We start from the raw sequence: 26,093 nt of genomic DNA, 5'->3' as shown, positions 1-26,093 counted from the left end.
GACAAAATCTGTCTGACATACAGTAACTCAGTTCAGAATTCTCTTTTATGTAGGCCTTTCTCCAGTATAAGTACTAGAGTTTTATCATCTGAAGATGATGAGATGAAAACTTAGAAGCACAATATACTATTTTCCACAGTTTTTCAGGAATGCTGGGACATTCAGGACAAAGTAAATGCAGGGAAGTAGTGAAAGGAAATGATTTTTCAGTACTCACTGCTGGACACATACACTGCTGCACTTCATCTTCTCTATAGCTTGACCATGGCAAAACAGGCAAAAATTATGTTTCCACACACATGAAGAGGTATTCTTACACAATTTGTAAATGTAAAACTGAAGATGACAAACAAAAATGCAACTATTTGGATGGGGATGAAGCAACAGTCACTTCTCTAGATAGCAGAGAGAACAAGGTAATTCTACACAATGATTCTGCTAAACATCCCAGGCCAGAAGCAACCAAATCAGAAACTAGCATTTTGTGCCATTACAGTGGTAAATGCCATCTCTTCAGCTTTGTTCTGCGTTACACAGCTGAGCTGACCTGAATGACATCATTGTCCCTTTGATTGGCTGGGCTGGTGTCAGTCCCTGGCTTAAATGGACACAGAAGAAAGATTTCAGCATCCTGCAACTGAAATTCGGGACTGCTCGGGTGCATGTGTGTGTGGTGAAGCAATACAAATAAAGACCACTCTTTGTTTTGCTCCAGTGAATTGTCAAAGAGATTTAGAAAGCCAGGGGATCTCATTATGGTAATACAGGTTAAATACTTTAAAAGCATATGGTGTTACCATCCTGAATGAAGCTGTCCCTGCTGGCCCCATGAAGCAGACAATAGGCCAGAAACACATCTTCTGTCTCTGGTCCATCAATGGGAACTAGGGATTATCAATCACCACGAGAAAACATCATGTGCTATCTGGTATCAGGTAATGCCTTGTCTTTTTAATTACAATTTGGCCCATCCTTCTCCAGAGATGAACAAGCTCCAGCCATGTATTCCACTGGCCAAAGGAAACACAGCTCTAGAGTTTCTTAAGGTCCATTCTTGTATTGATAAAACAGTATCTGTAGAAATGAGTGAATACCCTGTAGAGATGGGTAACTGCAATTCTGTGACTAAGAATATTCTGTAACACAGAATACAATCTCAAAAATATATGTAGATATGGGTAATGCTTCCACTGAGATGCTTCCTGCCCATGGAGAAAAAAAATACCCGTGAAAACCATCAGGCACAAAATAAAGACACTTTGCTTTATCACAAAGCTTTAAAGATACATAGATAAGGCTAAAAGATTTCTTTCCTTTCTCCCCCAAAAGCCCTGTCTAATTCCGTGCTGACAGATTCTTCTGTATGAAATGGAGGTGATTACTACATATTTGCTAATTTTCTCCAGTAGAGAGCAGTCTCAACATTGACCTTGCTAAGTTCAAATGTCAGCTCTTTCCCTACGGGCACTGAAATAATGTGTTGTCTCCCTCTTGGAGCCCATGACAATGACACAGTGTAGTCCACAAAGACCCTATTAGTAGTCTGAGCCTGACAGGGATTATCTAAGCTTTCAGAAACAAGTCCTAGGTTACTGCTATTTCAAGGAGTTTTTGGGATTTGTAAGCAGCTCTGCTGCAGACAGGCAGCTAAAGCACTACAATATTTCAAAGACAGTAGAAATTCCCAGGGATGCACCAATTTCTTCAGCTGCTCCTTGCAGCTATTTCTGAGTGCAACAGAGCTCTAACAAATGATGATGGAGCCATTTATAAAGCCTTCAGCTCCTCTTGTCCACCAATCTGCCAGAAATTGATGGTTCCAGAGTTGGCTGATGGTGGTTTACCCATGTCCCAGCAACTGTCAGGCAAGGTTTCCAATCCCTAAAGAAAGGTGGATTTAATTCAGTGGGTCCACTATTAATTAGGGCACTAACATCTGGTAAGCATGTGGAGAGAATAGCAGGAGGTGATAATTTCTTATATTGTCACAGCAAGATTTGGCAGAGCTTCTTTGTTGGTGCTCTCAATTTTATTTTCTATTCTACCCTGGAAAAGGAAATTAGTAACACTCAGAAAGAAGGACCAGACACAAGACAGAAGACCAGAATTTCCTTCAACACTATCAAGGTTCTAGAGGTGGTTGAAGACAGTTCCTGGTTTGGGTTTTTTGTGTGTGTATTCAAATAAATTCCTTTAAAATGTATAAATGTATAAAAATATATAAAAAGTAGAATCATTCCCTTCCACACCCATGAGAGGATTTAGAGAGAAACTATACACAATTTTTTCTCTTTTACAGTTTCCTGATGGATATTACAACACTTCAAAATTCCAGCCTTTCCTTACCACCTCTATATATGGATAAGTTCAATTCAAGAAGATGGGTAAAACACGTATGTACCTGCCTTGTCCAGGAGACAAGCTGTATGTATGTGTTTGTCTGGCTTTTCCATAGTATGATCTATTGCCTTCTAGTTTCTAACTTTCCTTTATCCTCACTACCTGTGATGTTATCTGATTGTGCTCACTGGAATTTTAATAGCTTGTACTGCTTATTCCATCCCTCTAATTCTGGCTTCACTTACCTTTAACTTCATGACCCCGGAAAGCTACTGTCATCTTTCTGTTTGGTTTTCACACCTCATTTTGCTTCACCAAGCCTTGTGAATGGAGACATTAACCAAATATCTTGTACTAAATACCCCTTCCTTAATGCTACTGTCCTGCTTGCTGTAACTCTAGTCTTCTGCTAGAGTAGCTGACTCAGCTTCGAAGTCATGCATTTTACTGAATGAATATGCTACTTGCCTGTCATTGTTCTACTGCTTAAAATCACAGCCACTCATTCAAATTTGGCCATCACCAGACTTCCTTGTCTCATTATCAGAACTGAATTTTTTTTTCCCCAAGTCCCTTTACTCTCCACACTGACTCTTACTTTTCTTGCTTGGTGGCCTCATCCCGTTAAAGTTTTCCACCTATCCTAACAACTCCTCATCCAGGTTCAGGTTCCATGTCCGTATTTTTTTCTGCCTCTCCTGATATTCCAGTTACATCTCACTAATCCTCACCTCTCTACACTGTACAAGTAAGAGGACTTCTGTTTTATACTGATAGTCTTTCAGTTTTATCTATTACTATATCACAAGTCAAATACTACAACTGGGAACTGGTATTTTATTGCACTGTAAGCACCTAACTCAACCAAGTCCTAAATCACACTGGAAAACTGTAATTGACAATGTATACATCACAGCATTTACTAAGTTGTTCCAGATCTTACACAATGAAAGGTGTTATCCTGTATGAAAGCTGTGGTTGAGCAGCCATAACAATACAGTGATGTACATCAAAGGTACACATGGTTCTCTCTTTCAGTGTAAGTACAAAATTTTAAAAAGTCATCTGTATCAGTTTAAAAATTCATTAAGAATGATCAAGTGGTTCTCTTTTGTGCAAATATAAACTTCCTATTGCATATTGCACAAATTAAAAATTACATTTGAAAGGAGATTCTGTACACCAGACTTTGTATGTAAGCTTTCACACAAAAGTTCTTTAGCACAGATGAGCACATTCTAAATTTACTTTAGATGGATGATATGTCTCGTTAGAACAGACAAGGTTGAAGAGATGTCTGCAGGGACACAGCCCCAGGAAAAAGTAGGGGATTAGCTTGTCAATAAAGATGTAAACAGACTGCTGTGAGGCAGCTTCATTTCTGATGTAAAGAAAAATCTTAAATGGTTTTCTCGCAAAGTGCTTGTGGAAAAATTGGGACAGGCTGTCAAGACCAAAATCTATTCATTTGAGTCTTTCAGTAGTAGCTGCCTGTCAGGCAAACAGCCTCCATAACATTACAGGGTTAAAAAAATTTGCATGCAAACATGCAACAGTAAAACTAAATATAACTCATTAGAGAAAGTTATATCTAATGTTGTAACAGGAAGATGCAGCTTAAAGATAGACTTAATGAGAATATCAACTACATTTACACGAGACTATACATTTGAATGGGTACACAAGGAGCATCTGAATTTGTCTCAGCTCCTAGAACCTTCCATAATAAGATGTTATGGAAAAAAAAGGCAGGCTGCTCTTCAGATATTTTGTGAAACACTGTGAGCATGAAACTATTTAGAGAAGCATACTAAGAAAAGCAGCTAGGTAAGGGAATACTGCCCTTCTAGAAGAGTCTGTCAAGTGAACAAATACTGCAGTGATACAAGTGGGCAGAAGAGAATTAACACCAATCACCATTCCCTTACTGTAACTTGGTAAGTAGACTCACTACTCACCTGCCTTTTCTTGGTTGTTCTACTCATAGAATACCTGAAGTAATTTAACACACATTCACTGCTGAGTAACTATGGTTAAAAAGATGAGGAATTAAATGAAAGCCACCCAAGAATAAACCAGTTCTAGTAGATCCAGTGATAGAGATGAAAATAATTAACACAACAGCACCTCTGTCTTGATCAAGAACATCCTTCTTCTTCCAAGGCTACCAAACCTACTAACTGAGCAATTTCTTGTCCTTGCCTCGAAGTCCAACAACAGAACTAGCACGAGGTATTTCATCTCTCAATATCTTACCAGGGGAAAAAATATCAGTCCAAATTAAAGGCAACCTAGAGTACAATCTGTTGCTACCAACTTCTGCATCTTTCCAATCTGTCAGTGACCCTGATTCTGCCCAGAAGGCCAAGAACTTGCACATATCAACCATCTATACTGAAAAAACAGGTTATCTGCCTGAACATGAGAAATTTAAGAAACATGCAGTTGAATTTTACCTTTTGTTTCTCTAAACAGAATGAAAGACTATTTGCAAAAATATACCTTCCATTAATCATGTCTTACCTGCATTATCAGCTGTGAACATAGGTATTCTTCAATGTTTGCTGTTCGATACACCTTTGCCATAACTATTGTTTTTTCCAAAGACTCTCATGCTTTCTCCAGTCTCTGGCTGTAATCTTACATTCGGGACAGTAAAAATAGATGACACTGCAAAAGAGAGTGCCAGTTCAGAAGCTTTCCCAAAAAAGGCAGTAATTCAAAATTAATTAGTTAGTATTTATAGAAAACACAACACTGAGTAAATATATACAGTTTTTACTTACACCAACTATTTAGGTAAGTAAGGCTGAAAAAATTCTGGCTGGAAAGCAGCTGAATGCATTGTGATGGAAGCTGGATGATGCAAACGGATTTTTAGCGGCACGCGTTTTTTTAAAAAAAATGTTTCCAAGTTGCATGTGTTTACATGTCCTGTACACCACTATGTAATTAATATTTTCCATTTAAAAATTTCCACTGTGAGAGCATTTAGAAATAAATTAGAATGTGCAAAAATGCAGCAAGGTTTTTCAGTCATTTGACATCACATATTGCATCTTCAGAATCTTGATGCGAGTAGAACTGAGCTATTTTGTTTAATTTAATTTCTTTTCATTGACTGTTAAAGACAATTAGGCTTGTTAAAAATATCCCAGTAACTCAATAAACTTATACCTAAAGCAACCCCTTTCTGCATGAGCTAGAAAACCCTTGATGATTTCCACGTAACACCAGACAACCAACTATTAGTAGGCAGACACAGGGATCAAATTACAAATATTTAAGGATTCACACATTGGTGATGTGAAACCTAATTTTTACTTAGGATGCCTCAGACTGATGGGGAAAAAATCACTGACTTTTAATACTTTCTGACAACAAATAGCCAAACAAAGTATCTTTGGAGAGCTGATACTGCATGATTGCATCAGGGAATAACAGACCACCTAGAGAACAGATAGGGGCAGTAACAGTACTAACAGCTAGCATAGCTGTAAGTTTTTGCTGCTATTCTTTCACCTTTATGTCTTTAGAAGACATAAAGTGTTAGAGTTTTATACACGAGATCTTTTCATTGTATCTTTGACATCTCAACATGCATTTGATATTCTGCTGTCCCTGGTAACATTTATTATGAATGGCATATATTCTATGCAAATGTATCAATATGAGCTTCCAGTATGAAGGAAGAAAGAGGGGAGGGCTGTTTTGTTTTGGGTTTTTTTGGTTTTTTCCAGTGGAAAATAACAAGTACACATATTTAGTAACAGTTGGTGAAGTTATAGATTATTGCTTAGGTCTGAGATGAACGAAGGCTGATTTTCTTCATATATTGTATTCTTCTCCCAGATAAGATGCTTTTAGCAGAACTGCATAAGTTTTACCTTTTCAATGCACTATTTTTAAAAACTGGAAGTGGCTAGATTTTAGACAAAGCTTATCCAGAAAGTGAACTTCCAGCATAACTGAATGGATGCCTTGACTTCAAACCAAGCCGAATAAAAAAAAAACCCCAAAATCTTGCTTCTCATATAAACTCACTTTCCATGCATTCAAAATAAAACTTTATCCTGTAAAATATTACATAGAATAGAAATACACAGTACTAAAGTGAAAATGAGAATAACATTGAAACACTTCTATTATACTTCTTCAATGTAAGCAGAGTGACCATATTTTTGTGAAATACTGTGATTCAAAAAAAACTATTCTCTGATGGAAAGTAATTCGATTAAATTTCCCCCTCTCCCATTTTTTTTCTTCTCCTCACCTTTTCCTGTCTTGGTTTTTAGTGCTAAATCCCCACATTTGCAATTCTACAGAAGGACCAAACTGGACAAAATATATTCCATGAGGAATATATTCAGTACAGAGATTTGCAGAATCACAGTGGTGTCTTGATTAGGATGCATTAGATTTTGTGTATTCACAAATTTCTGCTGTGTGTAAAGATACAAGGTGTTTACACCTGCATTTAATTAACTATGAATAGCAAGTGTTTCCCAACGTAAAATATTAACCCAGAGAAAATGAATCACAAAACGTGTTAATTTCACTCCACAGTAAACATTTTCCCAAGTCTCCAAAGTATATGACTTCTTTGTTTTGTAAATATGTTTACAAGTATATCCAAGTCATACTAAATAGAAACGATTGTAGTATTTGATACCAGGATTGTCCTTTCTTGCATCTGGATTTATGCTTCATAATGATTATCTACTAGACACAGAAATAGTCTTTCTGTAACTCAAAATTTTACTGGAGGCATTTAGAAGAACCTTGCTTTAAAATATAATGATTTTCCATCTTTATTCTCCCCCCTTCAAAAGGTTTCACTGCTCCTGATGTTTAACGTTATGCAAAGACGTGTTTCTGCCAATGAATATCGCCTTATGGTTATGCTTCTGCAAATAACCTGCTGTGAGCTGATAAAAGGATTAATGCAGCCAAAATTCTTAATCTGTGAAATTACAAATTAAATTCTCATATTAAAAATACCACCCTGAGGTATTTTTTGTGGTTTTAATTCCCCTCTGGTGTTCTGCATACATTGTGCTTGTTAATGACTAGGACAAGACTGTCTCTGTTGGCAGCCTGCTGCAGAGTGATAATGTGTAGGCATTTACTTCACTGATAGAACTGGATTTAACCACTGACTGATAAACTAAGTGGCAAGTGGGTAATAAGTCCATATTAACAGAAAAGTACTACTGCAGAATTCAGAATTCAAAATCCTGGCTAGACTAAATCACACAGTCAGAAGGATTGAGATGTCACCACTGCAGATTGATTTTTGTTTTCGATTTAGTGGAAAAAGGATAAATGAACTTGCATTCTTGATGTTTCATTAGTCCTGAAGAAATGAATCTCTTTGCATCAGTTTCAGCAAATGCAGACTTCCAACAGCAGCCTTAATTTACACTGCCATCCTTTGAATTTTCAGCATATGATGTACTGCTGTCAAAAAACTGAGTGGTGGGTCAGCGTGGCAAAGAAGGAAACTGGCAATCTCTTTACAGAGCATGGACAAGGTCTATGACAGAGCAAGTGATGGACAAAAATTACTGGTGCTAGCTTGATTTTAATGTTTGTATTCTGCACACGGGAGAATGATTTTTGGGGCAGAGTTGTTGCTGGAAACGGACGCCACCGAGAGCGTGAGCTCGATTCTGAAGCCAGGAACAGGAGCTATTGGTAGTCTAAGTTAGTATCAGGGACTAACTGTGACCAGCCTAGCACCGAGCCTGCTCAAGAGTGAGCTGCTTGGTTACACCCAGCCTCACCTTTTATTGGCCCCAGGTCTTGGGCATGCTCAGTGCACAGGTGAGACTGGGCACCAGCCTGGCTCATCACCCGGCGATTCCTGGCACCTGTATCCTACACAGAGCTGGGAACAGAGTAATTGGACAGCCAGGCCATACAAGCAGCTCAAAATGTAACTAGTACAGCTGTCAAGGACTAAAAAGATAAACTTTTAGAAGGTAATGGTTTTCATACTGAAAACTGATGTGAATATAGTATATTGTGGATTAATATTTAGAAAGGGAGAGCATTTTATACAAGCAAACTTTAGAATCTATGGTAGCTACACATGCACACGCCACTGTTGCAACTGAACTTTTTGCCTCAGAGTACTGGGTTTAGAAATGTGTGTGTTTGTGTGTCTTATTTTCCAGCTGTTCATACACTGTTCCAATGCAAGCATGCTTCTCCTGTCCACACTGGGTTAAAACAATATTCTGATTGTTATTTCCTTGTGAAACCTATTTTCAATAACAGAACCTTCTCTGAATCAAAAATACCCTGCATGATAATACTTTTCCCCAGAATAAATAGTAGTGTGCTTTTAACACTGGAAAAAGATATGGACAGGTATGATAGAAATGATGTACAAATTTTAAAGAGATAATGGACAGCATATGTGATGATAGGAGCATTTTTGCCCAGCCAACTGGAATGTATTCTGTTAAATAAAATTAAAAAAAAGATGTAGGAAAATACTGAAAGCACTCAGTTAATAATATAATCTACCATCCTCCTCTTACACAGTCTAATAGAGAAAATTAAGCGATTGTCTACTTTGTATTTCTTAGATTTCTGAATGCTGAGCCCTTTTTTAAAGGTTACTGTTATAACAGATAGAGATTCTGTGAATAAAACAGGGCCGGATTTTTATCCTGTATGCTGCAGCTAGTTAAGAAGTACTGTGTGTTATAAAGTGAAAAGCACTAAATATGTAAATTGTATTTTTCCTTTTGCTTTATGACAATTCAGATAATTCTCTTGGCTGCACACATAATCAAATACAAAGATAGCTGGCTGCAGACTGCAGAGCAGAGATAGCAAAAAAAAAAAAAAAAAAAAAAAATCCATTTTTTTCCTGTGTCAAGTAAACTGTAATTTCAAGCTACAAAACTGCACTCACATATTCTGTGTGTGGCTGTCTGTGTTCATGAAGCATGTGAGGGTAAGCATATGCACATGCATCTGTATGAATAAGTTTTTTCTTTGTTTCTAATCAATTCAGAGGTGGTTATACTCACTATCAGTTAATTCCCATAGCCGTGGGGGCAGATCACTGAAATACTCATGGCTCAGGGCTGCCTGTGCTGACAATCTGTTCTTTGGGAAACACTGGAGTAGTTTGGAGGCTAGATCTTCTGCATGATTCATGTAGCTCAGCCTGAAACACAAAGAAGAAGGTTTTTTTGAAAAAAAATCTCAGTATTACTAACTCCACCTGCAGTCAGCACAGCTGAAACACCAAGTCTTGCTAGCCAGGATAGAGACAAAGTCTGTCTGGGAGTACAACCAGAAAAGATATTCCTCAGGTCAGGAAGTCAATGAATTATTTTTGGATTGATAGGTTAAAATTCATACAACTTTTACAAATATAGGGCATATAATATCCCGTATCACATATGCCCTGCATAGTATTCTAGAGGATCTTGAACACTGTTTTGATTCTTCCATTTACATTTTATTGAGTATACTGACAGCACTGGAAACAAAAGGTTATTACCATTGAAACCCATGAAACCCAGGCTTAAAATAACAGCAGTATTCATGCAACTTTGTGAAATATCAGATTCCAAAATCCAGTGATGTTCAACACACAACGAATGCATCACATTTCATAAAGATATTTGTCTTTTGGGAAGTACTGACTTTTTCATATATTCACACAGCAGGGGGCTGACTCTTCATTAGGTGTCAGTGCCATGCAAACACTACATTGGAAGTGAATTATCTTTTCTATCTTATCTAAGTTACCTTGGGAAATCTGAGAAAACTCATTGTTTTACTGGGAGCTATATACTTGGGAATATTATAAGAAAATACATGCTAAAAATAACAGATTTGGAGGGGAGTGAGTTAAATGGGAATAAGAAAGATGTGGCTTTGGTCTAGTAAACTAAAGCTGACTCCTAAATTTCCAAATCCACCATGCACAGGTGAAAATCATCTCTGCAAAAAAGAACAGGCAAAACTGAAAACATTAAATGAAAAAAAAAGTTATTATTACACTGAGAACTTTATGTCACAAATATCATAGGCTCAAATTTCCTCCATGTCTATACTACACTCAGTGTAAAAATAAAAAAAATAAAAAGTCAAAAGCATCTCTATGAAACTATGTGTTGGCATCTGCATGATATGCTGGTATATGTAATGGTTAAAAAAATAGGCTAATAATTGTCTTTTTAATTTCTAGCAATTGTGTACTACATAGGAAAATTTCAGTGCTATGTTATGACAAAAAAAAGGCATCTTGAATGAAATAGCCATTACCTATAAATCAACTTATACATTAGATGAATCCCAAACTCTTCAAACCACCAGACTGTAGGAACTGTTTTGTTTAACTTTTGTGAAAATTACAGCTAACTTCATTACAGAAAACAGCAAAATGAGAGGACAAAAGGCTATTCTTAAGAAAGAAAATGATAGGGAAATATTCAGGGAGAACTGGTACTAATTCTACACACCCAAAATTTCCATGGATTGGTGATTTTATTGAGTCTGTGAGGCCTGTCATGTGTCCTAATTCCATCTACACCAATAATTTGTTCAGAGGCCATCACAAGTCATTTTGCCAATGTATTTTTTTCCTCACAGAAGTAGCTGCAATCTTTTTAGAAGCCATGGTAAACTTGCTCCATCTTTAAAGAAAACTACTGTTAAACCAGAAAAATGAGGTCATTTAAGTACGTAGGGAAACACTACCCTCCAATCTTAGGATTTTATCACTACTTAGCTGATCCATTTGTATAGTCAGTCTTTAAGGCAAAAAGAAAAGAACACTCAAACATTCATGAATTCTGAATTGCAGGTGAAATTATGGATGGTGAACCTCTAGTTCCTCAGTGCTCTTGAATGGAGTAGTGCAGACATCTTGACTGCATTAATGGTCAGCAATGTACCTGGCATAATGATAAGGGGTTTTTAGCAAGAAAATCAGATTAACTAATATAAATTGAAAATATTTTGAGTAGGAACAGTTTAGATAGCCAAAGTCACCTTAATCAGCAGATTATACATTAATATATTACAAATCCAACAAAACTATCTGGGGCTGCAACATAATCACATGAACTAATGAAATAATTGAACTAACTCAGACAAAATTAGAACTTATTTTATAAATAAGAATTAGGAAAAAAAACCCCAAAGACTAAATTCATTGCACAGCTTGCAAAAACAGTTAAATCTGTTGAAGTTATAACATTTATCTGTCCTGATAATACTCCAAGTAGTGCTGGGGGCAGAGGGAAGGGGTGTGTGCTAGTTGTTTTTACAGTGCTTTGAAGATTCCCCATTATTAGTGTTATGTTCCCAAGCATTTAGAGATTTTAAACTCATAAGGGACCACAGTGATCAAGCCTCACCTCCCTTGTAAAACAGGTCAAAGAAGATGATCCCAGTAACTCTTGGATTAAATCACTTTAGTTAGGCTCAGATGTATGTTTAAAGTTCTATACCAAAGTTCTAGCTTTGTTTACAGAGCTTTGCACATCACTGAAAAATGTTCTCCAAAACCCCACATCTTTTGTGAACTTCAGAACATTTGGTTTTCTTTCTTTCTTTCATTTTTTTTTGCCAGCAGCCTCTTTAAAATCTGCTTAAAACATTAACAATTTGTCCGATGTCAGTTCGAAAACCGACTCCTCAATAAGGATAAAGGCTGAATTTTCTGATGAGGTTCAGTACTTAAGTATCTAATACAGAAAAGTTAACAAAAAGAACCAGAGGAAAAAAATATTTTTAAATTCACATCCTTTGGTATGTGACAGGATGGAATTTCATACAATATGGCTTTGTGTCTAAAACATAATAGCATGTTTTGTCTCACAGCAGTTGGGCCATATAGGAACTTGGCATGCATGATATGGCAAGTCCCAATATTCACGCTTCACTTACTGTCACACTAATCACTGAGGAACAGCTCCTAGCCATGACAGCACACTGCTTTCAGAAAATGTGGCATACAGCAGAATACAGAGAAACCCTTAGCAATAAGTACAGAATAATATGTAGATACTGTTTTGAGAAATACTGGGAATATTTTTACACACCTACTCTGACAACACTTGTGAAACATACTGATTTTCAACTTAATCCCTAACGTTATATATGGCCTTAGCTCAAGAAAAATAAACACCATATGAACCTGTCTCACTTTAAGATTATATGAATCTGACTAGACTTGAGCAGTTGTAAATCTTATTGGATTACAAGAATTTGATTTAATTTCAGAAAACAGGCTTAAATGTCTTTCTACTGAAAAGGAAGGTCAGTATTTGGTCAAGCAGAACATGACTAAGATGACTGAAGTTTGGTTTAAGCTCCTGAGAAAAAAAAAGTTTGGGGCATGTGCAGTGAACTTCTGAACTTGGAGTGATTTGCTTTTAAATGCAATGAGAAAGGCAGTTCAAATCCATATTAATAATTAAGACAAATCAGCATTAAAACAAATGGAGATGCTATGCTACCTATATACTCCTAGCAGCATGTGGTATATACTTCCCAAAGTTTACTGTGCATTTTTTTCCATGTGAAGATATAATTCTTCCAGCATATCGTTAATTCATTTCTTGCCTGACATTTACAGCATGGCCTAGAGGACTGAGGCACCTAATTCCATTTGGAAATCTCAGCTCTGCTTCTTTGCTCTTAATAATCCCTTGCAACTTGAAGTGCTGAAAGACAAAGCTGCAGCTAACCTAAACAACCACACCATTTAGCAGTTTCAAGCTTAAAGACACACTTTGCTGCAAATCAAAGAGGCCATAGGGTATAAGACTTACAGCTAATTTTGCAGAGGATGCCCTGGTCCCATCAACAACACGGTCCCTGTACAGTCCCTGCAGTATCTCACCTACCAGTGTGCCACCCTGAGGGCCATATTCCCCATTTTCACTGGAATCTTCTTGAGTCCAGCAATATTTCCTCCTTCTCTCAGGCTTTAGGCCTCTCCTGAGTCCTGACACAAAACTGTGCCAGCAACACGTATTATAGTGAATATTTTATTTTTTTTAATAAATCCATTAACTTCTGACCAGCTGATACAGACATGCCCCGTGTATGCCTTGATGGCTTGCACCTCCGGATATGCACAAGACCCTATTGGCAGCAGCTACACAGCACACAAATACGAGTAGTGCCTGTTTTAAGTAACATTTTCTTTTTACTAAATATCAACAGCCTTCTCTGTTACAGCCATGCCGAGAACACCTACTGTCTTCAAAGACTTGATGTGCCAGCTCCAGCATGCAGGACCTGCTTCCCTAACATGCCTGGTGTGCCTCCACGGAGCTGTTGCAGAGATTATTTAGCCATCATGAAACCACTGAAAGAAGGGAATGCAAGTTTTGATGTGATGCTTTTAGCTTTTGATACAGATGAAGGAATAAAGCAGCACCTCAAGACGAGAATCTAACAGAGTAAAGACATTATCATTTTTCTCAATGTTTTACACAGAGAGTACTAAAGACTAAAACTGATGAACAAAGAGAGACAAAAGCTTTTGAAGGCTCACAGAAGCAGGGTTTTACTTGTTGCTGATCAATGACAAAATACAGAATTTGTTCTACAGCACAGTGCAGTGGTACTTCAAGCCAAAATATACAATAAACATTATTTAAGCTACACTCAAGCACAGGCACAGGCACTGCATTTCAATATTGGGATTTTTCCCCACATCTGCACGGGGCCGCCAAGAGCGTGCACCACAGCATAACATCTTACTTGTTGAAGTAACAAAAAGGTGGTCAAAATGCTTATTACTAAAATAAAAGCCATGACAACCGGGGATAAATATTCACTGATACGGAACAGAAATAACTGTATCAGTGTTTAACTCTTTGGTATTGCTGTTAAGGTAGATGTAAAAGAGGTCAGAGCTCCACTTGGAAAGCTGTGGAGTTAAGTTCATTCAGTACCTTCCAAGAAGTTAATAATAACTCTGACCTGTCTGAACTTATTCTCATTTGGCAGTTGCACAGATGCCATTAGCTGGAAAGCAGCCAAGATGAATAGCATTTCTTGAAAAAAAAGTGAATATAACAAATACACGTTCTAACAACTAGTTGTTTTTTGTCTATTTTTATTATTGTAAACTTACCTCTAGGCATATAATTCTTCTACACTGGCTAAATTTTGAAAAGAATCTACTGAACCAGTAGGAAAACCATAATTATATTTGCAGCTCCTGGACTTCTCAGAATGGAGAATTAAGATGCTTGCTTCAGCTGCACATGAGTCACGTGAGGCTTCAGAGACTCTGTTTCATCACACCTAAGCTAGACAAGCTAGAAGTGATACAGCCTCTCATGGCAATTCGTATTTGCTCAAGGCCATTAAGCTCTGTCCTGTCCAGATCATAAAATCATTTGTACGTGTACTCACGGAATGTAACTCAAGACAAAAACTTAGATACAAGTTGATTTCCTCTTCACTCTTTCCATAATAGATTTGAAGTGTATTAGTGCCCATTTCAGATATATTACTATATTTCTAGAACACACCACCACTTGCACTATCCAGCTTCAAAGGTTTACTTTGTGTAGGAATCACAACATTAACACTCTTACAGACCACACCACCTTTAAAAATTTGGTTGATTTTAGCTTTAAATGCCAAGCTTAAAGAATCAGTTAGTTTACAGCAGACTTAACAATATCCCAGGTTTTGTCCTTCAATGGCCTGACATGCTCCTGCCCTGATGCCTCAGAATAAATATGCTGGGCTATGAAATCTTCTAAAGAAACCCAGTGTCAACTGTTCAGAGCTTAGGACATCAAGATAACCAATACTCTTCATTGACAATACTGCAGATATTTCTTCCACTTGTTCTACCATTTTAATTGGAAATTAGGAAGAAATTCTTTACTGTGAGGATGTTGAGACACTGACACAGGTTGCCCAGAGAAGTTGTGGCACCTACCTGGAAGTGTTCAAGCCCCGGTTGGAGGGGGCTTTGAGCAACCCCATTTGGTGTGAGGTGTCCCTGCCCAGGGCAGGGGGATTGGAACTAAGTGATCTTTAATCTTTAAGGTTCCTTCCAATCCAAACTATTATATGATTCTATGCTTTTAATACAGAATAAGGCTTGTATTTGACACTGGGTATCTTTTTGCCAGTATAATATGTACTGGAGCAACAAATGAAGCAAAAACTATGGAGTCTGCATGGAAGGATTAATAAACAGCAAATGCACAATGTATGTCCAGTGATAACATACTGTAAGTTATTGAGAATGCAGCTATCTGTGATATAATCACATAACTGCCTTAATTCCTGGGAATTCAGAGGTTGTGGCATCCCAGGCAACATGACTGTTGGGTACAGAATTCTGCTACTGTTTAAAACCACAACTAATTCTTTATAACTAAAATAACACTTGAAGTACTTAATATAATTTCACTCAGTTTTCAGCAGTTTCTCTCAGACATAGGTATTTCCAGAAAAGGTAATTCCTAAGAAATTTGCACCAAAATGTGCCTTTGCCCTAGAAAGGGCCATTTTGCCCTAAAAAGAATTTAGCAATCAATTTTTTTGATTTCACGTGCTGCCTCCAATCAGCTATTTTAATTCTTGGCGCATCCCATTTAGTTCAATATTAAAAATACTAATGATGGAATACATAGTGTATTACTTACACTACAAAAGAATACTAGCAAATTTGCTAGATTTATAGTTTACTGGAAGATTTTTACTTGCTCTAAGTGTAATTAATAAAGAACAACATCTGAAGCTTTTGATTATTTTGAAATATTTTAAAGGAAATGAATCTTCTGATTAAGGAAAGTGGTTTTTAAAGGCCTTCTTTGTGCTCCTCAGCAAGTTCAGCAGAATATCCTTGGATAATAGATAGAGCTAAAAACAATTACTAGCACCCCAATCGTTTTATGAGCTATTATTTCACCAGCAAATGGAGAAAATCTATATTTAATCCTGAAGAAAAAATTTTCAAGGTTTATGTTCTCTATAAACCTTTCACTGAGAACTGAAAATATAAGTTAGTAATGCAATAAATGCCCCAACAAATATATCAGATTTTTCACTTAATGCTTTTTACAGGCTTAAACCAAACTGAGTGAAAGAAAATCACCTTTTACAGTCTGACTCTTAGAGGAAGAATGGCTTTCTGTTATGCTTTTTAAAACAAGGCATGGTGAATTTATATCAACCTCACTGAATCTTGGGGCATGATAAAAGGAAGAAAATACAGCAGCGGAGTTAACATTCCATAGCATTCTTTCTTCACATATTTATTTCCTCACTGGCTGGACATAAGCCAAAGAAAAGGAGGCAATAAGCTCCCCCCTCAACCATAGAAATAGTTGAAACAAACCTTTGGCACACAATGCAATCAAAGCTTTCTGCTTTTTCTCCTCCCACCCTCAACAACCTGGATTGTTTCTCTCCAAAGAAATCCAAGCATAAAATACCCCAAAGAATAAACAAGCAACCTCTGAATTTTAAATTTGTCACTGGTATAGCCACCAGGGAAATAAATGAATTTGCCCCTACTTTCCCTTATTAAATAACTACAGAAAGAAAAACCAGCTGTCTTCCTGGACCTATTGCCTTTTTCAAACAAACAAACAAACAAAAGACAGAACTAAGTTCTAGTAAATACACATTAGCACTGCCTTATAAATCTCTGCCCCCTGGTCTGGTATTTTATGCTCGCAGGTTTGAGAAGTCTTAATTTCATTCTAATGTAAATAAGAGCTGGTCTGTTTGCATAGTAGTTCAACAAGAATTTGTTGCGAGGTTGCAGAACGAAGGCAGTGCCCCCAAAAAGATGACCTTGCTTTAGTCAGAGAAGCCAAAGATCATTTATCACAGTTAACCTACAAATCTGTCTTGCTGAAGCCTCAGATCCATCAGCCACTTGGAAGCAGCTACTGGTCCTGTCTTCCCACAGCTCTCGAAAACATTGGATGGGTCTGATCTTTCCCATTATTGTATACCTCTCAGCTAATAAAATATATTTTTATGGATATGGAACAAACAGGAATACTTTGTATTTATTTATACAGCTCATTAAAGGTGGATAGAGATTTGGAGGCAGAGAGAATGCCCCAAGTCTAGAAAGCTCAGGAATACAGACCCCAGGCATATGCATGCATTTAACTTTATGTATATGAGTTGCCTGGCTGAATCCAATGAGACCAAGCAATTACATACAAGTAGACATGCTGGTTCTTTTGCAACTGTACTGCTCAGCTATGGCATGGCAGGGAAATGATGCAGAACTAGTAAACAGTGAGAGGAGGAGGCCAAAATTGTTATAACGAGAGCATACATGCAAAATATTCAAAGCTATAAAGTAAACAATACTTTGTTATTTGTTATTATAACTATATATTTTGACAGACTTACATCATATGGGATGAGCTGAAGCTCCCTGACCCTGAGAGACTTGGTGCAGATGACATTAGAAAAGATCACAGGATGGATAAGCATATTCATACCAGCACTGTAGGGCAGAAGGTGCCATCCCTTCTCCGAATTCACTTTCCTGATTTAGCACTCCATTTCTTCTCTCTACATGAATCGAGATGCTTTCCAAAGGGAACATCAGGTAATCCTCCAGTAGGGAGGAGATGGCAGAAAGTCCAGTGCCCGATATCAACAGCAGTAACACTTTTTTAAGAGACAAATATGCTTGTGCCAATCTGTTAAAAGAGGCCTTAAAGTTTGAATTTTTCAACAGGGAAAACATGAGGGTAATTATTCAAGAGTTTATTCAGGCACAGAGACCATTACAGAAGGAGAAAACAGTGACATCTCTCTAGTATGCAGATGTAGAAAAACGAATGTTATTTTGCATTTAATTTTGTTTAAAAGGTGAATGCTACATAACAACATGGACCTGTACTAAGGAGCCTTTTAAAAAAGTTGCCCAGATGTAACACAACAGTTTATGCCTTTTAAACTCTGAACAGGTTGCAGATGAATGACTAAACCACATATTCCACATACTGTAGCTATCAATTACCAAAATATGTGGATTTTAAGTGCTTGTACTCACATATGAGTGAAGATGCAGTGCTACCTGACACTCAGAACTTGGCTAGCCATAGGGAAGGACTCAATCCTGAACTATTTTTGCAAATCCTAACCTGTCAGAGTAGCATGAAAGAGGGACAGCTAAGCAGGGAGTTCCTGCTATTTAGACATAAATCAGCATAGGTGATTCAAGAACTAAAATAAAAACTGTTCTTTATAATAGTGGCCACTAAAGGTCAGATTTCCCAAAGAGACAGCTGTCACTAAAAATTGACTTCCAGTAGGACTCGGGCCTCTTCTTATGACCCAAAATAAGCAGGTGGACTTTCAAAAGATTTTGCATGTGTGGAACTGTGGAATTCATGGAGCCCTGTGACACACGCCTGCTCATGTGCACTTCAACTGAAGGGGGACAGGCAGGTAAATAAACATCTGGGTCCCATTTTAGGTTCCTAAATGGATATTAAGCTTCTGTGAAAGCAAGTGTTCAGCACAAAGATTTGTTATAAAAGCTTCCAAACAGAACAAGAAGACTGGGGAAAAGGACCACAAACAACGTGGACACAAGCCCATCTGATTCCCAGGAAGGAAGACAGAAATTGTGAGCCTGCCTGAATTATCCAGGGGACAGGAGAAGGCCTAATGTAGGTAAGGAATCACTGACATTAAAAATAGGGAATAGGAACAAATACAAAGCTTTGTGAAGGAAGAGAGGAAGAGCCATAGTTATGAAGGATTTTGCAAAGGATAAGAATGAGCTAAAAAAAATGGAGCGAAACAGCCAGGGTTTTGAGGGGAGCTAAACATTGCACAAAAACCTCATGAATTTACTGGTTGCTTTTTACATGATCTGAAGAGAAGCTTTGGTCAGTAAAGGACGTGACAAATGTATTACAATACTAAAGATCTGAGTGACAGAGTTGGCTGGGGAAGGAAGAAAAAACGTACCCTGGAAAATCCAGAAATTAAAAAAAAAAAGCAAAATGTATTTAGCAATCTGGATGAATGAGATAGGAAAGGAAAGTTAAAAAAAATCCCTAAGGCTTCAGGCCTAGGTGTCAAAGGGTGCTAGCACTACAGTGAGAAGAGAAACTTCACTGGTAATATGACCAAGTGTGCATGGGGCACAGAACAGTAAGAATCTCTCCATTAAAGTCTGTAGCATCAACTTCTGCAGGGCTAGAGAGAGCCTGACCACTCAACTACTGAGTTCCCACACTGCCCTCTGGATTACTTTGTCCCATGTCAACTCCAAAACCACTCCTAGACACAGTTCAGTGAATAATCCATGAGAGGGACTGTTCCCAAAAGGCAGTATGTACCAGCCTCCTACAAGCAGGCTGTGAAATATATTCACTCTTATGCTAGAAAATACAATTCTCGTGGTCTGCAGCACAGGCCACATGATACTCTGGAAATTTTGGATTTAAAAAAAAACAACACTGAGCACCCCAAAAATAATAACTGTACCTGCAGCTGCATGGGGACCACGCAAAGCTCAAGTGCTACTAAATGCAGCTGTACCTAAGGTCTGCCACAGGACTTGAGGGCCAGAAGATAGTCCCTGGCTCTGCTTTGGTTATCAGCATAGACATAGGCTGTGTCTGACAGAAAAATTATACTCACCAAACACTGTCTTGCAACATCTCAGGAAAGATTTATGCCCTGATGGTTGCAGATTCAAGGGCTCATGAAAGGATTAAATATGAAAGAAAAGGAATATAACACTATTCTACAAAATTCATAATGCTGAAAGAAGGCCAATGATCTGGAGCATGATTTTTTTTTAATGTCAGGGTGCTGAAATTAGTTGAGGCACACTAGCAGTACACAGTAGTAAACAGAGCTTTAAGATTGCTATAGCATCTAACCAAAGAAGGCAAGGCAAAAATGATGGCCTATTCTTAACTTGAAATGATGTCAGGGAGACAAGCATAAATTTCATCTATTTTTACTAGATTTCCTCGGATTTTTTAAGCTTGGGTGCAAACAATAGCAGTATTATAAAACTAGTCTGGATTCCTAAACAATAGGAACAAAAAAAGCAAACTACATTCATGAGAATGCTACATAATTGAAAAATTTAGGTTTCCTTTTAAATTACTTGAAGGAAGATTCTGAGTTTATAAATCCAACACAAAAAATTAGACCTTTTATTCATTTGTATTTTGAGCTTCCTATTGCAGCAGTGATCATAAAACAAACACAGCTGGCATCTTTACTATTTTATTCACTGAAGGATTTAGCTGGACAAACATCACAAAGATGGTGGCTGCTTTCATTGAATTTATGATCAAATATGCTCCAGCATAAGATCAACTCTGTAAGATCAACTATTATGAGATGTGAATAATTTAACATAAACTTGTCTGTTTGTAAACCAGATCTTACAGATAAAAATTCAGCTGAGGCAGCAGACAGTGGATATACACTATTATACATTACATTATTTAAAAGGATGCAGCATTTTTTGAATCATGTTCAGTGATATATATTGAAATTTACATTTTGGCATCCAGCAAGCTGCTAATTCAGAAAAAACACCACATTTCAAAATTCTAATTTAAACTTCAATTAAATATATCTAAACCAGACAAGAACTTAACGGTTTTACTGATGCCTTTCAAAATTACAGAAAATATTTCCTACAGAGGCTTAATTAGAAACAACACACAAACAACCACCACCATAATTTTATGGGGTTTTTCCCATATATTCTCACCAGAGTCTGCTGTGCAGCATAATACCAGGAGAGTTATAATAATTTTAACACAGAATGTGTGCCTTAGGATATGGGATTGACTCGATGCCTGAAAGAGAAAGGTCAGTTCCCTTTGGAACCACTTGCCTCTTTGCCCTCCAGCAATGACAGGTGCACCAGCTCTATGCTGAGGCTTGTTATTCACAGTGTGTTGCTGAAGATACATTATCTAACCTCTCCATTTTAATGCATCTGCAAGGATTATTGTCTCCTATCTTCCCATTTTGATATGTGGGTCAAGCAGACATTGAACATATGCATATGGTGATCTGCCTGCATCCAGCATCTTTCATAAATTCTCCAAACAATAGCCTCGAATCTTCCAAGCTAGGTTATTCGAAGAAATCACTGAATTAAATTATGAAAACCTTTTGCTTAGCAAATACCTTCAAGTTTTGAAACAAAAACCTGTTTTTACTAGTCTCCTACAATGCCATGAGTATTTGCATCTCTAATCCAAAACAAAAAGCATGAAAAAACAAAAATTCTTCTTTCTCTGTCCTATATGGCAGCAAAAATTCAGAAATTTAAAGGCAAATAGATAAAGCAGCACAGCCGGAAATTTGGGAAAGGGGCCAATGAAGATTTTCGTGACAAAACTGCAATGACTCCTGGGAGATTGTCACAGGAGATTGTTGCAAATGGTAGTATCTGAATACCTATGATTGCCATTGTCCTGCAGAGAAGCTAGTGGTGAAAATCATGCTGAAAACCCCACACCAAATCATGATAAAATACTGTAAAGTATTTGTCTAAGGTGAATATACTTTGTGATATTTGCACTACTGCAGATACCTTAACTACTGCCTGCCAGTTTTTGGCTAGCAACAGAGCCAAAAGGCATGTTTTGTGGCTTAAACTATCTGCAGAGGTGACAAAATGCAACAGTATTCCTCATATTATTACACTTATTGCCTGCCTGCACCACGTCCCCAAATTGTCTACATTTCTGAGACCCTAGGATGACAATCGAATGAGCTGTTGAGTTGAAGAAAAATTATCTGGGATTCATGACAAAAAGCAGCAGAAAATACCAAGGCATTTAAGCCAGTGAAAGTTACTTAGCTCTTCTGAATGCCAACTCAATTTAAGGTGCCTATCAGTTTGATTCTCACGTTGGAAATCTTGCCTTTTAACTACCACGTGAATAATAAGAGACTCAGCAGCCAGGTCTACTTCACTTGTATTACTGCCTTCACAGTATGTATTCAATTTCTCAGACAAATATTTTTAAAACACATCTCAGAGACTCAGTGTTGTCAGCAACATCATTATCTGGAGAAGAAAGATTTCAGCACAGAGACCAATGGTACGGAACTCATTCCAGCAAGAGGGCAGAATTAGAAATGTGAGGATATAATGATGCCTGGTGCCTCTGATCAGAAAGTATCAGACTTCAAACCAAGAAATGCACACAGACACCATGGCAACATATGAGTAATAGACTCCAAAAAACATAACTCTGAGAAATTAATAAAAACATTGGCATGCAGCAATGCATAAGGAAAAAGAGCAACTACAAACATCTGAAAAGAGTTGATCGTCAAGTACGCAAAAACGTTAATGAAGAACATACTTTGGAAAAAAAAATCATACCTGGGAACACCAAATAAACGTCTACCTGATATAGATCTCAATATCTTAAGGAATTCTTAAGGGATTGTAAGAATAGCAAACAAATGTAAGGCACCTTTTAGAAGACTTTTCAGGAAATTTGCACAAAAAAAGTTGGCTCTCCTTGTTTCTCTTTACAGGCTTATTACTTCAGATAAGTTACTGTAACATTAGCTAATTTTTCTCTGCATTCCATAGACAAAACAGCAATCCAAAGAGATACTAAAAAAGCCAACAGATAAATGGATTATTTTTAAAAATCGACATAATTGGTGAAATAAAGTGACAAAGAGAGAATGTTTGATGCATTTTGCCTAAGAAATCTTGCTCTGTGGACAAATTCTGAAGAGCTGAGATGTGACACAGTATCTCATAGACTGAAAACTGGCTGACAGACCATAAGCAAAGGGTAATGATGAGTGGCAATGTACTGGGTTGGAAGGGAAGTGTCCAGCTGTGTGCCACAGGGATTAGCGTTAGTCACAGTTTTATTTAACATCTTTATTAATGAACTGGACTAAGGGATACACTGCATACTGAATCAATTCTTACATGAAACTAAACACTGAAAACACCAGAGAAGACAAAAAATTAGCACAAAAATATTAACAGAAGTTAGAGATGAGAACAGAAAACCTACAAAAATGACACAGCACAGAGAGCTACAATTACTTCCAGGGAGAAATAAATCAAAATGTGGTTCGGTTCAGAGATAATAATGACAACAAACTCCAGTCTAATGCCAGAAACTGAATTACAAGTTGTTTAAGACAACAAAGAACACGAGTGTACTTTGGGGCTGTATTTCCATAGCTGTCATAGATGGGAAATGTATAGAAGGGTAAAAATGTAATTTTACTAATGAAAAAACAGTTATTGCACTCTGAAAAAGAGGGCAAAGATTTTTGTGGAGGTTTATTAATTTTATTAAGCAGGGTGTAACACAGTACATAAAGCTTAGCAACACAGAAGAGGGGGGATTTAGAATAAAGCAAAAAGAAACTGCACGTCTGGATAAACATTCTGTCAATGAAGTCTATTAGGGATAATCTTCCCCCAAATTTTTAACATTTGAACTATTCACAGTTGCTCCAATTTGGAAAAAAACCAAACCAAAACAAAAAACAAGCTGTAGAAATGTTTTCAACTTGAAAAAAGGTTAAACTCTAGAGATCTTTCTGAGTCTTTTGCTTAAGCCAGCAACCTATAACTCACTACCCTAAAGCTGGGCAGACCTGAGGAGCGTTCCAGGCTCAGCACTAACCCGCGGTGGGTTGGGCTGAGACCTTCGCCTCCTGCCCGGCCGCAGCGCTGCCCCTCCGCGGTGCAGCAACACGGACACAGGCGCTGAGTGGGTGCGTTGTACAGCGCCGGACACACAAAAAAACCCAAAAAACAAACAAACAAACCCAAAAAAAAAAGAAAAAAACCCAACCCAACAACAAAAAACCACGGACCTCCCCGAAATTAGTTTAAACAAACAAAGAGGCGTCAGCGCAGCGCTTGTGCCCGCAGCTCCCCCTGGCGCTGCTCGCCCGCCACTGCCGCGGTTCCGGACGAGCGCGGGAGGGTCCAGGGTCCATCTGCCTCCCGCCCAGAGCCGGGGGAGGGGGTGTGGGAAAAATGGGGTAATGAACGGGTTCGGTGTTTGGTAAAGGCCCCGTGGTGGGCCGGCAAGGGTGACGCGGGCCGTGTCCCGGTGCCGTTCCTAAGGCGCCTCAGGCAAAAGGGAACGACTGCTAAGGAGGTACTTCTGGGAAATATCAAACAAAATGCTAAATGAAAAATGGTTTTGGTTGTTTGGTTTTGGTGTTTTGGTTTTGTTTTGGTGTTGGTTGTTTGTTTTTTTGTTGTTCTTTAGGTTTGGGGTGTTTTTTTTGTGGGGTTTTTTTTGTTTGTTTGTTTGTTTTGTTTTGTTTTGTGTTTTTTTGTTTTGGTTTTTTTTGGTTTTTTTTTTTCCCCAGTACAGCAGTATCACTGCAAATCACCTCTAAATTACCTCTACAAAATCTTTCCATTTTGTATCACTCCCCTGCACATCACTCCTCAGACACTCAAACAGCCCCAGAGCAACCTCATGTTACAAGGACTGCACACACTCGCACTCATGCAAGCAACCTTTTGCACAGGTGTAGCTTTAAATCATTATTGCTTAGTAATATCAATCAGAAAGCCTTTGTAATGACAACACTAAAGCTTTTTGTTCCTGTCGTGCTTGAGAGCTTGAATAGTCTTTCAGTGGCACTACACTGTGTTACAATGAGAAATGCTGGTGAGGGGACCTGGAGGTGAAAGGGATAAAAGTGACAATCAGAAGTTTTGTCTTTAGTTAGAACCTCACTGATGCAAAGATTTTCTTAAACAAAAATCCAACCTAAACTCCTTTCCAAGTCTCAGCTCTAAACAATCCCCCAGTCTGTGTCATCCTTGAAATAAAGTGCAGACTCAAAACACATGGTCTCATCTCGATTCACTCTGCTTTCTTCTGGACTTTCTTTGCTGAACAACAGTCCCAAAATAAGGCAGCCCATCCTGGAAGGCAAGTTTTAAACACCCTGGCCTCAGGAAGGGAGGTCTCAAGTACACAGACATTCTTGTTAAAGGAAGAAATCCCCAGCAGTGGGACTAGTTGTGAGAATGAAGTCTTATTTATATAATAAATACTGCTATGTTGGGGAGTTACAAAGTAGTAGTCCTATTAATTCAGAGCAGAATTTGTTTTCAACTGCACATTTTCTTTATAACCTAATTTCTCACAATGCAGCCCATTATGATAGAAGGATCTGAAAAAGCTTTTTATATCCTACCAAATATACACAAGGATAATTAGTTCTCTTTTGTTATCTTTCTGTAAGGGTTTATTATTGTGGAGAAGCTTTTGCAATCTGAAAGAGGTTGCATTGCATTCTGAAGGCAGAGCTGTTCTTGGTTTTGATTGTGTAGAGATAATTGCACAGAAAAGTTTGAGAAAAAAGGTGAAAATAAAATTCATTATTAACTCTAGGGATGATCAGATTACCACATCATTACTTCTTTTTAGACCAGTATTTTATAATCACATTCCACAATATTTTAGGTCATGCAATGTAGATGAAGTTTCATCCTAGATAGAAGCAACTGTCAATCCAAGTTTTGTTTTCTAGCATTACAAGCATTTTCTACAGAATTTATAAATCACACTTTATCTATTATTCTCCTTATAATATTTATGTAGTTTGACATCAGTGAAGAAATTCAGTGTTAAAGTCTTGAAAGAACTGAATTCACTGTGTTACATTATTTTCCTCCAACGCTTCCCAAAGTAGCCTCTAATATTTACCAAATCAATTTTAAGAATTTCAGTGATCTATCT

The 26,093-nt window shown here is 37.6% G+C and overlaps 1 protein-coding gene across 2 annotated transcripts in view; it reads right to left on the bottom strand.

The window, feature by feature from the left end:
- Positions 1-26,093, bottom strand: part of CDK14 (cyclin dependent kinase 14) — a 306,222-nt gene that overhangs the window by 57,634 nt on the left and 222,495 nt on the right. For both annotated transcript variants that reach the window (XM_071735199.1, XM_071735201.1), the window contains 2 exons: positions 9,387-9,526; positions 4,864-5,010 (listed from right to left, as the gene is read on the bottom strand). In XM_071735199.1, coding sequence (XP_071591300.1) covers positions 4,895-5,010; positions 9,387-9,526 — 256 coding nt within the window. In that variant the 3' untranslated portion in view covers positions 4,864-4,894. The remainder of the gene's footprint in view (positions 1-4,863; positions 5,011-9,386; positions 9,527-26,093) is intronic.

The sequence above is a fragment of the Heliangelus exortis genome, chromosome 2 (genome assembly GCF_036169615.1).
Source record: "Heliangelus exortis chromosome 2, bHelExo1.hap1, whole genome shotgun sequence".
In the NCBI taxonomy this organism is placed as follows: domain Eukaryota; kingdom Metazoa; phylum Chordata; class Aves; order Apodiformes; family Trochilidae; genus Heliangelus; species Heliangelus exortis.
The sequence above is the reverse complement of the archived record's forward strand: the minus strand, read 5'-3'. Positions and strand labels throughout refer to the sequence as shown.